Source organism: Tupaia chinensis, unplaced genomic scaffold (genome assembly GCF_000334495.1).
Source record: "Tupaia chinensis unplaced genomic scaffold, TupChi_1.0 Scaffold000133_1, whole genome shotgun sequence".
NCBI lineage: Eukaryota > Metazoa > Chordata > Mammalia > Scandentia > Tupaiidae > Tupaia > Tupaia belangeri.
Window position 1 is genome coordinate 2236030 of NW_006159602.1, and position 13280 is coordinate 2249309.

The window sequence follows — 13280 nt, forward strand, 5'->3', positions numbered from 1 at the left end:
GGCGGACCTCGACCAGACCCCGGCCCCAGGGTGTGTGTGGGAAGTTGTGGGTGGATACCCCGCAGCTGAGCGCTGTTCGAACCCAGGTCTGTCGCACTCCAAATTCTGAACCCCTTCCCCAAACCTGCCCCAGACCCAGGGCCTACTACACCCGTGCAGGCAGATCTCAGGATTCTGGGAATGTGGTCGCTGGGAACCGGGCTTCCCTAGGCCTCGATTCCAGTGCACTCTGAGGCCAGCTTCGCTCATCTCCTACTGCAGTTCCCAGTAGCCAGCAGTAGCCTGTACTCCCAGCCTGGTTGCCTATCACCTGAAAGGACTCAGCTGTCCAAGGTTTCCAACCACCTTACCTGAACAGTGAGTGGAGGGAGGAATTTTGAAGCAATAATATTTAGCCTATAATAAAAGATTACTTTGCTTCAAAATTCCTCCCTCCTCTCACTGGGCCTCACATCAAATGTCCCAGAGCAAAACCAACTCTGAGAGGCCCATGGCATTACCTGGTCTCGGTGTCTTACGTTGTAATATTTGCCTTATTCAGCAGACACAGCAGAAATAAAGGAGGTAAGACTTTCCCCCCAAATACCAGAAGTTTGATTTTTATGCTAAGGCAAAGAGAAGAGCTCAGCCAAAGACCTAAAGAACTAAATGACAGGACCAGCAGATGGCGTAGTAGTAGTTATGTTGCTGGATTCCCACGTGGCCAACCACAGTCCAAGTTCAGGATTGGTGGCTTGAAATTCACTCCAGGCAGGTGTGTGCAGTGCCCAAGATTCTGGGAGGGGAAGGGGGGAGAAGGGATTGCGGGGTGGCCATCCCCCCAATTCCAGGGTGGAGGAGGGGGTGGGGAGGAGGGATGGTGGTGGTGGTGGTGGTGTGTGATTTCTCACTTTTTCTCTTACTGCCTCTGTCTCTCCTGCGAGTGCAGGTGCCCTATGACAAAAACTTCTTTAAAAAAAGAAAAAAGGAAATAATTTCTCTCCTTATTTAAAAAGAATTTATTTTATTTTTTATTTATTCATTCATCTTATTTTTCAATTTGACCACAAAGACACAGAGAGAGAGTGAGAGAGGGAAAGTGAGAAAGCAAATTACCAGGTCCAAAACTCGAACTGTGGTCAGCCATGTGGGAGTCCAGTGCCCTTATCCACCACGCCACCTGCCAGCCCCATCATTTCTCTTTTCTTAAGTTATTGAACTATTTACTAATTTCCTAGTTACTGATATTACTTGTGTGTGGATAGCAAGGTGCTCACCATCACTTGGAAAACCAATGAAGGTGAATAGTGGTCCCTTCCCACACAATTTAAGAATTAGCAGATGTAGGTTGCATGGCATTGCTTCCTTGAATATTGGATGCTTCTTCTTATAACTCTTCTATCTTGTTGAGAACTTACTGTGAAAACTTGATTATAAATTCAAACAGAGGAGAGGACAGCAGAAGTATCCACTAAACTGATTTGGGACCGAGTTTTGGTTCAAGATATTAGTCATGGGGCCAGCAGGTGGTATAGAGATAAGGGCGCTGGATTCCCACATGGTTGACTGTGGTTCGAGTCCTGGACCTGGTGGCTTGCTACTTCACTTTCTCTCTCTCTCACTCTGTCCCTCTCTGGTCAAATTAAAATAAGTAAATTAATTAATTAATTATTTTGGAGAGGTTTTTGCTATATGCCGTGTGCTCTCACCAGAAAGAGAAGCAGACAGAAAAGGAGAAATCACCTCCCAGGGAGGATGGCCACGCCACCATCCCTTCTCCATTCTTCTCTTGGGATCTTGGACACTCACGCACATGTGCCCAGTGTGAGTTTAAGCCACCAGGTCTGAGACTTGAACCATAGCCGACTACATGGGAGTCCAGTGACAGAACTATTACGCCAACTGCTGGTCCCAAATAAAATAATTTTAAAATAAAAAAGATATTGGCCGTGATTTAATGCTTTGCTTTTTTTTTTTTTTTTTTTTTTTTTTTTTTAGTTTGGTATAGGGCATATGTACTCACCAGAGGGGGACAGAGAGAGCTAGAAAAAGGGAAAGTGAGAAATCATGCCCCTTCCCCCAGGGAGGATGGGCATGCAGCAATGACTTCTCCAGTCTCCTCTTGAGATTTTGAGCATGCACCCACAAAAACACAACTGGTCTGTGTTTTGTTTTGTTAAAGAATTATTTATTTATTTAGGAGAGATTTTTGCTATAGGGCGCGTGTGCTTGCCAGAAGGACAGAGAGACAACGAGAAATCACCCCCCAGGGGGGATGGCCATTCCGCAGTCCCTTCTCCTCCATTCTCTTCTTGGGATCTTGGGCGTGCATCACACACGCCCGGCGTGAGTTTAAGCCACTGGGTTTGGGACTCGAACCACAGTTGACTACATGGGAGTCCAGCAACATAGCCATTATGCAAACTGCTGGTCCTGTTAAAGAATTATTTAATTTAATTTTATTTATTTATTTAACTAGAGAGGGACAGAGAAAGAGAGGGAAAGTGAGAAAGCAAGACACCAGGTAGAGACTCAAACCGCAGTCAGCCATGTGGGAGTCCAGCACCCTTAATCACCATGTCACCTGCTGGCCGCACAGCCAGTGTGTTTTTCAAACTGCCAGGTCTAGGACTCAAACTACAAAGACAGACATGTGGGACCCAACCACCTTAACCATGGGCTGGCCCACCACTGATCTTTGTACTGTCTTCATAGTTTTGCCTTTTTCAGAATGTCATATAATTGAAATCATACCATATATAACCGTTTCAGATTGTCTTCCTGCACTTAGTAATACACATTTAAGTTTCCTCCATGTCTTTTCAATGTTTGATATAGCTCGTTTCTTTAGTGCTAAATAATATTCCTTCATATGGATGCCCTACAAAGAAGCTGTATCACTTTACATTCCCACCAGCAGTGAATAAGAGTTCCTGTTGCTCCAGATCTACACAGCTCCAGATGTGCACAGCATTTGGCATTGTCAGTGTTTCAGATTTTTGCATTCTAATATATGTCTAATGGTATCTCATTGTTTTAATTTGCAATTCTCACGTGACATATGATGTTAAACTTTTTTCATATACTTGTCATCTATATTTTTGGTGAGGTCTGTCCAAATCTTTTGCCTGTTTTTTAATGAGGTTGGTTTTCTTAGTGTTGAATTTTAAGAGATATTTGTGTATGTTTGATAATAGTCCTTTATCAGATACATCTTTTATAAATATTTTCTCCCAGTCTGTGGTTTGACTTCTCATATTCTTGCTGAACAGCTTTAAAAAAATTGCCAGTGGGTGTGTACTCACCAGAGAGACAAAAAAAAAAAAAGAGAGAGAAAGAGGGCTGACAAGTGCGTGGTGGTTAAGGCTCTGGACTCCCATATGGCTGACCACAGTTTGAGTCTCGGACCTGATGGCTTGCTTTCTCCTTTTTGCCTTCTTTCTCTCTCTCTGTCTTTTTGGTCAAATGGAAAACAAATAATAAAAACAAATTAAATGAAATAAAGAGATAACTTAAAAGAAAAGAGAGAGAGAGAGAAGGAAAGAAAGAGAGAAAGAAACCCCACCTCCATGGGAGATGGTCACAACCCAATCTCTTCTATTCTCCTCTTGAGATTTGGGAGGTGTGCACACACATGCACACGCATGCACACGTACACACACACACACACACACACACACAGAGGCCCAGTGTTTTTTTTAAGCCACTGGGCCCAGGGCTTGAACCACACTAACTGCTATGTGGAACACAGCTGGCAAAACCACCATTTCATTGACCGGCCTGATGAACAGCTTTTTTTTTAAATAGATTTTTGATATAGGGTGTGTGCGCTTGCTAGAAAGACAGAGACAGAAAGCGAGAAATCACTCTGCAGGGGGAATGGCCATGCCGCGGGATCTTGGGCATGCATGCACATGTGCCCAAGGTGAGTTTAAGCTACCGGGTCTGGGACTCAAACCACAGTCGACATGTGGAAGTCCAGCAACATAACCATTATGCCATCCGCTGGCCCCATGAACAGCTTTTTGTGTGCTTATCTGTATGTCTTTATGCATTCAAATCTTCATCCAGTTTGTTTGTTTTCTTTTTTTTTTTTTTTTACATTGTATGGTTTTCACTATGGAGCTTGGGTGTCTTTTCTTTCTTTCTTTTCTTTTTTTTTTTTTTCTTTTTTTTTTGGTAGAGGTTTTCTTGCCTTAGGGCATGTGTGCTTGCTGGTGAGAGAAACAGGGACAGTGAAAGGGAAAGTGAGAAATCACCCTCTAGGGGGAATAGCCATGCTGCAATCTCTCCTCCATTCCCCTCCCGAGATCTTGGGCACACATTCTAGCATGAGTTTCAAGCCTAGTGGCTTGAACCACAGGTTCAAGGTCCAGGACTCAAACTGTAGTCAGCCATGTGGGAGTCCAGCGATATATCCGCTATGCCATCTGCAGGCACCACAGGTAGTTTTTATTTATATATTCTGGATACAAGTCCTTTATTTGATACATGCCCTGCAAATAGTTCCTCCCAGTCTACTTCTTTTTAAATCTTTATGTGTTTATTTCGTTTTATAATTATTTAATTTTATTTATTGTTATTATGTTTTTTTAGAGAGATTTTTTCTATAGGGCATGTGTGCTGACCAGAGAGACATAGACAGAAAGTGAGAAATCACCTCCCAGGGGGAATGGCCATACATACCACAGTCCCTTCTCCTCCTTTCTCCTCTTGGGATTTTGGGAATACATACACACGTGCCCAGTGTGAATTTTAAGCCACTGGGTCTGGGACTCAAACTGCAGTCAACTATGTGGGAGTCCAGCAACGCCATTTTATGGCATCTGCTGATCCCAATTATTATTATTTTTTTAAGAGGTTTTTGTCTTAGGGTGCATGCCATCAATAGAGCGAAACAGAAAGAGTGAGAAGGAAAGTGAGAAATCACCTCCCAGAGGAGATGGCCACACTACAATTCCTTCTCCTCCATTCTTCACCTAGGACTTTGGGCACGCATGCACACGCACCTGGTGTGAGTTTTAAGGCACTGAGTTCAGGACACAAACTGCGATCAGCCATGTGGGAGTCCAGCAACATAACAGCTACGCCATCTACTGGCCCCTGTTATTATTTTTTTATTTGCTATAGGGCATGTGCACTCACCAGAGAGAGTAAGAGAGAAAGCAAGCCGCCAGGTCAGGACTCACACCAAGGTCAGCCATGTGAGTCCACCACCTTAACCCCCATGTCCCTGCTGGCCCCATTAAGAATGTTTTTCTTTTTTTAAAAAAGCCAAAGTTTTAAATTTTGATAAAGTCCAGTTTATCAAATTATTTCCTTATGGATTATGGTTTTAGTATTATATCTAAGAAATAATTGCCTAACTCATTTAGGCATAAAGTCATGAAAATTTTTCTTTTAGACATTTCATAGGGTTAGGTTTTGTGATCTATCAATATTTTATCAGCTATTTAAGTTCGTGAACTTTTGGATATGATGCAAAGTATGGATACACGTTCTTTTTTTTTTTTTCATTTGATGTCCAATTGTTTCAACACCTTTTTTTTTTTTTTTTTTAGGTTTTTGCCATCGAGGGCTTTGCTCACCAGAGACAGTGAGGTAGAAAATGAGAAATGAGAAATTACTCCCTAGGATCACCACACCATAATCCTTTCTCCATTCTCCTCCTGAGATTTTGGGCACACACTCACATGTGCCCAGCAGATTCAGCAGCTGAACCACTTTCAACCATGTGGGAGTTCAGCACCTTAATCACCATGCAACCTGCTGGACCCGCAACACCATTTCTGTAAGTCTGTCCTATCTTGATTAGATTGCTGTATTTTTGTTTCTAGATCACATCTATATATGTGGGGCTTATTCTACTCTGTCCCATTGATTTATTTGTTCATTTTATCCCAGTACCACCTTGTTTTGATTACTGTATCCTTTCCAGTAATAGAGAAATTAGGTAGTGTCCAATTTAGTTCTCATCTAGAGTTGTTTTGGCTATCGTAGGTCCTTTGTCTTTCCATATGAATATTATAACTGACTTGTCAATTTCTACAAACCTGCCTGCTGGGATTTTTATTGAGGTTACAATGAATTGAGGGAACAAAGAAAATCTCAACCATATTAAGTTCCAGGCCAGGAGATGGTGTGGAGATTAAGGCACTTGATCCACATGGCCAACTACATGGTTCAAGTCCTGGACCCAGCGGCTTGAGAATCACACCTGGCACATGTGTTTTTATGCTTGAAATCCTGAGACAGGAATGGAGGAGAAGGGATTATGGCATGGTCTTCCTGGAGGATTTCTCACTTTTCCTCTTTCACTGTCAAATGCATGTGCCCTATACCAAGAAACTTAAAAAAAAAAGTTTTATGATCGATAAACATGTTATCTTATTTAGTCTTTATTTTATATCTGCAATATTTTGTAGTTTTCAATATATTAGTCTTTCTCATTCTTTGTCAGATGTATCCCAATATATTCCATATTTTTTATGTTACTGTAAATGGTATTTTAAAACTTTCATTGATAACTTATTGCTAGGGAAATACTTTTGTACCTTATTTTGTATATCAATCTTGTGTCTTAGTCTGTTTTTGTATTGCTAACTGAAATACATGAAACTGGATGGTTTATAAAGAAACAGGTTCAGTCATAATTCTAGCACCTGCAAAGTCCAAAGGCCTAGGCCTGGCATCAAGCTGGCCTATAAAATGGCTGAAACATAGAGGACGGCAGGCACATGCCAAGTGAGCTCAGCAGCTCTCTGTTAGAACAACCCGCTTTGGTGAGAACCCCTTCTCATGAGAGCTAGAGCTCCCTGGGTTTCTTGAGACACCATTAATCTATCCAAGAGACAGCTACCTCCACAATGCAATCCCCATGATCCTGTTATCACCCCTAGGCCTCACTACCTCCCAACATCAAAAGGCAAAACATGAAATTTTAGAGGATAAACCATCATCCAAACAAACATCTTATTAAACTCACCAATCTGGATGCCCATGGTTTCTTTATCTTGTCAGAATGTTCTGGCTAGAACCTCCAGTACAATGCTGAGTCAAAGTGGTGAGAGTAGATATCCTTGTTTCATTCCTAATCTTGAGAGTTTTTATCAGGAATGATGTTGGAGTTGGTTTATTTATTTTTTAAAAATAATTATTTATGTTATATATTTTTTTTTTTTCAATTTCACCAGAGAGAGAGAGACAGAGAGAAAAAGGGAATGCAAGAAAGCAAGCCAGCAGGTCTGGGACTCGAACCGTGGTTGGCCATATGGGAATCCAACACCTTTAACCACCATGCCACCTGCCAGCCCCATGCATGATGTTGGAGTTTTTCAAATCCTTTTTCTGTATCATAGGTTTTTCCTTTTTAATTTATTAATATGGTGAATAGAATATATTTTAAACCACTGACTGATTTTATGTATTAAACTGACTGATTTTAAATATTATATATTGGTTGACTTTACATATTAAACCATCCCTGTATTCCTGGAATAAACCCCACTTAGCCCTTTGTTGTATCATCCTTTTAATATATTATTGGATTTTGTTTGTTAACATTTGGTTTAGAACTTTTGCATATTTGTGAAGGATATTGGTCTTTAGTTTTCTTTTCTTGCAATGCCTTTTCTTGTGTTGGTGTCAAAGTAATGCTGGCTTTGTAGAGTGAATAAGAAGCATTCTCTCTTCAATTTCTTAGAAGTGTTTCGTAGAATCAGTATTGTGTCCTTATTAAATGTTTGTTAGAATTCACAAGAGAAGTCAGCTTTACTTGGTCTTTCCCTCCCCCAATTTTAAAAAAATTTACATTATTATCTATTGCCAGAAGGCATGTAAGCTTTCCAGAGAAGGCACCCCCTAATAGTTGTGGTCATGCCATTATCCTGTCTTCTCCACCTCATTGTGATTTTGTGCACTCACACACACACACCAAGAGTGTTTTTCAAAACTGCCAGGGCCAGGCAGCTTGATAATAATAAATAATTATTATGTTATTATTATTTTAAGAGAGGTTTTGTTTTGTTTTGTTTTTTGGCTATAGGGCGTATATGCTCGCTGGAGTGACAGAGAGAAAAAAAGGGAAAACCCGCCGGGCGCGTGTGCATGCACGCCCAAGATCCCGAGAGGAGAATGGAGGAGAAGGGATTATGGCATGGCCATCCCCCCTGGGGGATGATGTCTCACTTTCTGTCTCTCTGTCCCTCTCTGTCTGTCTGGCGAGCGCATGCACCCTATAGCAAAAACTTCTCAAAAAAAAGAAAAAAAAAAATGAAAACCACCTCCCTACAGGGATGGCCCATGCTGCAATCCCTTCTCCATTCTCCCTTTGGGACTTTGGGCATGCACACATGCCTGGCATGAGTTTTAAGCTGCCAGGTCTGGGACTCAAACTGCGGTTGGCTGTGTGGGAGTCCAGACGTAACCATTATGCCATTTGCTGGTCCCATCAGGTTTCAAATTTGATGGAACCTGATAAATCACATAGCAGTCAACCACGTGGGATCCAACTCTTGATACACAGTGCTTACCCATTAAGCCACAGGGAGGGTTTTTTAACTTCAATTTCACTTCTTTAATAGATATAGGGCTATTTAGACTATTTCTTTTTGAGAAAGCCCTGGTGATGCCTATCTTTTAAGGAATTCTGCTATTTCAGCTAAGCTGTCAAATTTACTGACATAAAGATCTTCATGGAGCCAACCAGTGGCCTGGTTATTAAGGCAGCTGAATTCCCACATGGCTGGCCACACTGAATCCCAGACTCAGTGGCTTGAAAACAGTAACGTGTGCATACTTGCCCCAAATCCTGAAAGTCGGAGAAGGGACTGAGGTGTGACAATCCTTATAGGGAGTGCTTTTCTGCCTCTATCTCTCTACAGGGAGTGCTGCACCTTCTGGCAAAAATTGTAACAATGAAAAAAGATCTTTATGATACCCCCCCTATAACCTCTCCCAACTACCTCTGAGAGAATGCATGTACTTGCCAGAGACCAGGAGAGGGAGAAAGCATCCCCCAATGGGGCATGTCAAGTCACAATCCCTACTCCTCCATTTCTCTATCCTGTCAGGATTTGGGTCACTTACACACATGCTCCTGACATGTTTTTGAAGCTGCCAGGCATAGGATGCAAACTGCATTCAGCTGTGTGATATCTGACACTTTAACCAGGATTAAGGGGCTGGCCCTTGGGATTCTCCTAAATAGGATTTATAAGCACCATAATTCATTCTTTTTTTTTTTTTTTTTTTTTGGGGAGAGGGAGGGGGTTTTCGTATATAGCGGACGCTTGCCAGAAAGACAGAGACAGAGAAACAGAAAGTAAGAAATCATCCCCCAGGGGAGATGGCCATACCACAATCCCATCTCCTCTATTCTCCTCTCAGGATCTTGGGCACACATGCACATGTGCCCAGAGTGAGTTTAAGCAACGGATCCAGGACTCAAACTGCAGTTGACTACATGGGAGTCCAGCGACAAAGCCATTGTGCCAACTGCTGGGCCCTAAGCTTAGTAATTGATAATTTAACTATCTGAACCTGCACAAACCAACTGAATTCTATGTCAGTGTTTTTTTTTTAAAGAAAGTTCATTATTTACTTATTTTTAAAAAAATTATTTATTTTAATTTGACCAGAGAGGGATGGAGTGAGAGCAAGAATGAGAGAGAGAGAGAAAGCAAGCCTCCAGGTCTAGGACTCAAACCGCAGTTGGCCATGTGGGAATCCAGTGCCCTTAACAACCAAGCCACCTGCCAGTCCCTCTGTGTCAGTTTTCTAATCTATAAAGTGAAAGGTGTAGATCCTAAAGTTGTTTTAGTTTCGGAGACTTTTTTAAAAATTTAAATCTTCTGGGACCAGCAGTTAGCGTAATGGCATTACACCATTTCTGCGTAATCTCACTTCTAAGAACAACACAAATGCTAAAGATTACATGGTTCAAAGAAATAGCTAAAACTGGGAAACCTAGACATCCACAAAACAGGATGAAGTAATGTACAATACAGTGGAGTATGAGGTAGTCACTAGATGTGGAATAATTATTATTATTATTTTTTTTTTAGTTTACTAATGGGTATGTGTGCTAGCCAGAGAGAGACAGAGAGGGAAAGTAATAAATCACCCCCTGGATGGGCTGGCAGGTGGTGTGTTTAAAAGGCATTGGACTCCCACATGGCTGACTGCAGTTCGAGATACCTGCACCTCGTAGCTCACTTTCTCACTTTCTCTCTCTCTCTCTCTCTTGCTCTGTTCCTCTCTGGTCAAATTAGTAAAATAACTCTTTAAAAAAAAAAATCTACCCCTTGGGAGTAAGGCCATGTTGTAATCCCTTCTCCCCAAATTCTCTCAGGATTTTGTGCCCAGTCTGGTACTCAAACCATGCTGTTGGCCATGTGGGATCTAGGTGCCTTAACCTCTGCATCACCTGATGGCCCAGAATAATTATTTAATGTAAAAAAGTGTTCATACTATATTGTCAAGTGAAAAAAAGCTGGCTATAAAACCAGTGTACAACATAACTCTTAATGTCTTTAAAAGTAATTATGTGGGTTGGTCCTATTGCCTAGTGATTAAGGGAGCTGGATCCCCTATCATGGTTTGAGTCTGAGTGGCCTGAAAAACATGCCAGACGTGTGTGTGCATGACAAAAATCCTGACAGGGTGGAGAAATTGATAAGGAATTGCAGCATGACCATAGCCCATTAAGGAGATGATTTCTCCCTCTTCACTTCTTTCTCTCACGCCCTCTGGCAAAAATCTAAAAAAGAAAAAGTTAATGTGATTATATATAAAGTTTGGTAGTATATATACTTAGCAAAAAATATGGAAGTACATGCATTTCTCTGTGTTTAATTTATAATTTTTTGTTGTTAGCTTACTTTTATATTCTTTTTAAACTATAGGGTATGTGTGCTTGCTGGAGATGAGAGACTGAGAGGGAGAGAAGGTGAGAAAGCACTACCCGGAGGGATGGCCACACCTTAACCCCTTCTCCTTCATTCTCTTTTTTTTTTTTTTTTTTGAGAGAGATTTTCACTGTAGGGCGCGTGTGCTCGTCAGACAGACAGAGAGAGACATAGAGACAGAAAGCGAGAAATCACCCCCCAGGGGGGATGGTCACGCCGCAATCCCTTCTCCTCCATTCTCCTCTCGGGATTTTGGGCACGCACGCACACGTGCCCGGCGTGAGTTTCAAGCCACAGGGTCCGGGACACGAACCGCGGTCGACTACGTGGGAGTCCAGCGACATAGCCATTACGCTAACTGCTAGTTCCCTCCTTCATTCTCTTTTTGGGATTCTGGACATGCGTGCATACATGCTCATGTGTTTTGGGGTCTGGGACTTGAAACATGCAGTCACCTATGTGGGATCTAGCACTTTAACAACTACACCACCTGTTGTCCTTCTAACCATCTTATAATTAAAATGTATTACACAAGAGTCTCAGAAGTTATTGAAATGCCAGATGGTCTATAATTTAAAATAAAGGGTTTTGTTCAGACAAAAAACATCTAGTTTACTAAGTCAATGTGTTATTGGGGATATTGCAAGGAAAAAAAAATAGATTGCCTAAATATTACCTTGTCAAGGAAGAGTTTGGGTATCATCAAATTTTAATTGTGACAGATTTTGGAATGAAAAATAAATGGAATGAGACTAAAAGATGAGATTAGAAGATAATACTGATGATTTCTCCTGGTTTTCAACAGTGGGAGTTGCCAAATGTTCTGACACATAAAGGGTCCTGGCCTAGGAACTCAGTCTTTGCTAAGAACGCAACCCGTGCTCCCAGGGAGTAGAACCTTCCTCAAACACTACTGTCATAATGGCGCAAACATTGGACTTAGGAATCAGAAGAAAACTGGGCTTGAGTCCTAAAGCTGCCACCTACTACCACTCTACTGACCATTTGGAACCTGATTTCTCATGTGTCAAAAATAGCCATATTCTTTTTAAAATTAACTTTATTTATTTCATTTATTTCAATTTGACCAGAGCGGGACAGAGTGAGTGAGAGAGAGAGAGAGAGAGAAAGAAAGTGAGAAAGCAAGCCGCCAGGTCCGGGACTCAAACCACAGTCACCTATGTGGGAATCCAGTACCTTTAACCACCATGCCACTTGCTGGCTCCAAATAGTCATATTCTTTATAGCGTTGAGTTAATATGGAAGCTGATTCACTGTTGGGGCATTCAGGTCTACCAATTATATTTCATCTTACTGTTAAATAATTCATAGGATTTTTTAAAAAGAATTTATTTAACTTTATTTATTATTATTTTTTAACTTGCTATAGGGTACATACACTTACCAGAGTGTGACAGGGCTGGGGAAAGGAGTGAGAAAGCAAGCCTCTAGGTCTGGGACTTGAACCACAGTCGGCCATGTAGGAGTCCAAAGTTTTACCCACTATGTCACCTGCTGGCCCCCTGAAGGGTATTTTTTTAATTATTGGATATACTTTAACATAGTAATAGACATAGAATAATATCAACGCTCTCCCTCTATCAAATCTTAGCATTTTGTCACTCAGTTGATATTGGAACAACAGTTTTGAATTGACATATACATATTATTTTTCAATATACTGGAAAATATAGTGCAGTACTATAAATGTATTTTTCTCGGGAACCAGCAGTTAGCATAATGGCTATGTCGCTGGACTCCCACATAGTCGACGGCGGTTTGCGTCCCGGATCCAGTGGCTTAAAACTCACACCGGGTGCGTGTGCGTGCATGCCCAAGATCCCAAGAGAATGGAGAAGGGACTGCGGCGTGACCATCCCCGCCGGGGGGTGCTTTCTCGCTTTCTGTCTCTATGTCTCTCTCTGTCTGGCGAGTGCACGCGCCCTATACCGAAAACCTCTCCCAAAAAAAAAAAAAAGTATTTTCTCTATTATGATTTTCTTTAAGTTATTTTTTAAAGAGAATATATGTACAAAACAGGTGTTAACTGTTTCTGTTACTGGCAAGGCTTCTGGTTAACAGTAGGTTACTGATAGTTAAGTTTTTGGGGAATCAAAAGATATGTGTGTATTTTTTGCTGTGCTGGAAGCTGATGCTGGAATCTGTTCCAGATTCTTTAGGAGTGTGGAATATATATCTCTGTTCACTCCTTCCCACAGATTTCCCTTTCTTAGAAAACCACTATCCTAAATTTGGTGTTTATTATTCCCATTTATGTTGTTTCTTCAGTTTACTTATTTCTTTTCTAAGAGTGAAAAAGACAGACAGACACACACACCTCTAACATGGTCTCATCAAGCTGTGACACCCCCTGTCCCCCCCCCACCCCCCCCC

The 13280-nt window shown here is 41.5% G+C and overlaps 1 protein-coding gene and 1 pseudogene across 1 annotated transcript in view; one reads left to right on the top strand and one right to left on the bottom strand.

The window, feature by feature from the left end:
• TOMM20L (translocase of outer mitochondrial membrane 20 like) overlaps nucleotides 1–249 on the bottom strand; it is a 14002-nt gene extending 13753 nt beyond the window's left edge. Inside the window, exon 1 of the mRNA XM_027770434.1 lies at nucleotides 147–249. Coding sequence (XP_027626235.1) covers nucleotides 147–249 — 103 coding nt within the window. The remainder of the gene's footprint in view (nucleotides 1–146) is intronic.
• The window catches only part of LOC102497764 (40S ribosomal protein S12 pseudogene), a 20804-nt pseudogene continuing 7530 nt past the window's right edge, over nucleotides 7–13280 (top strand).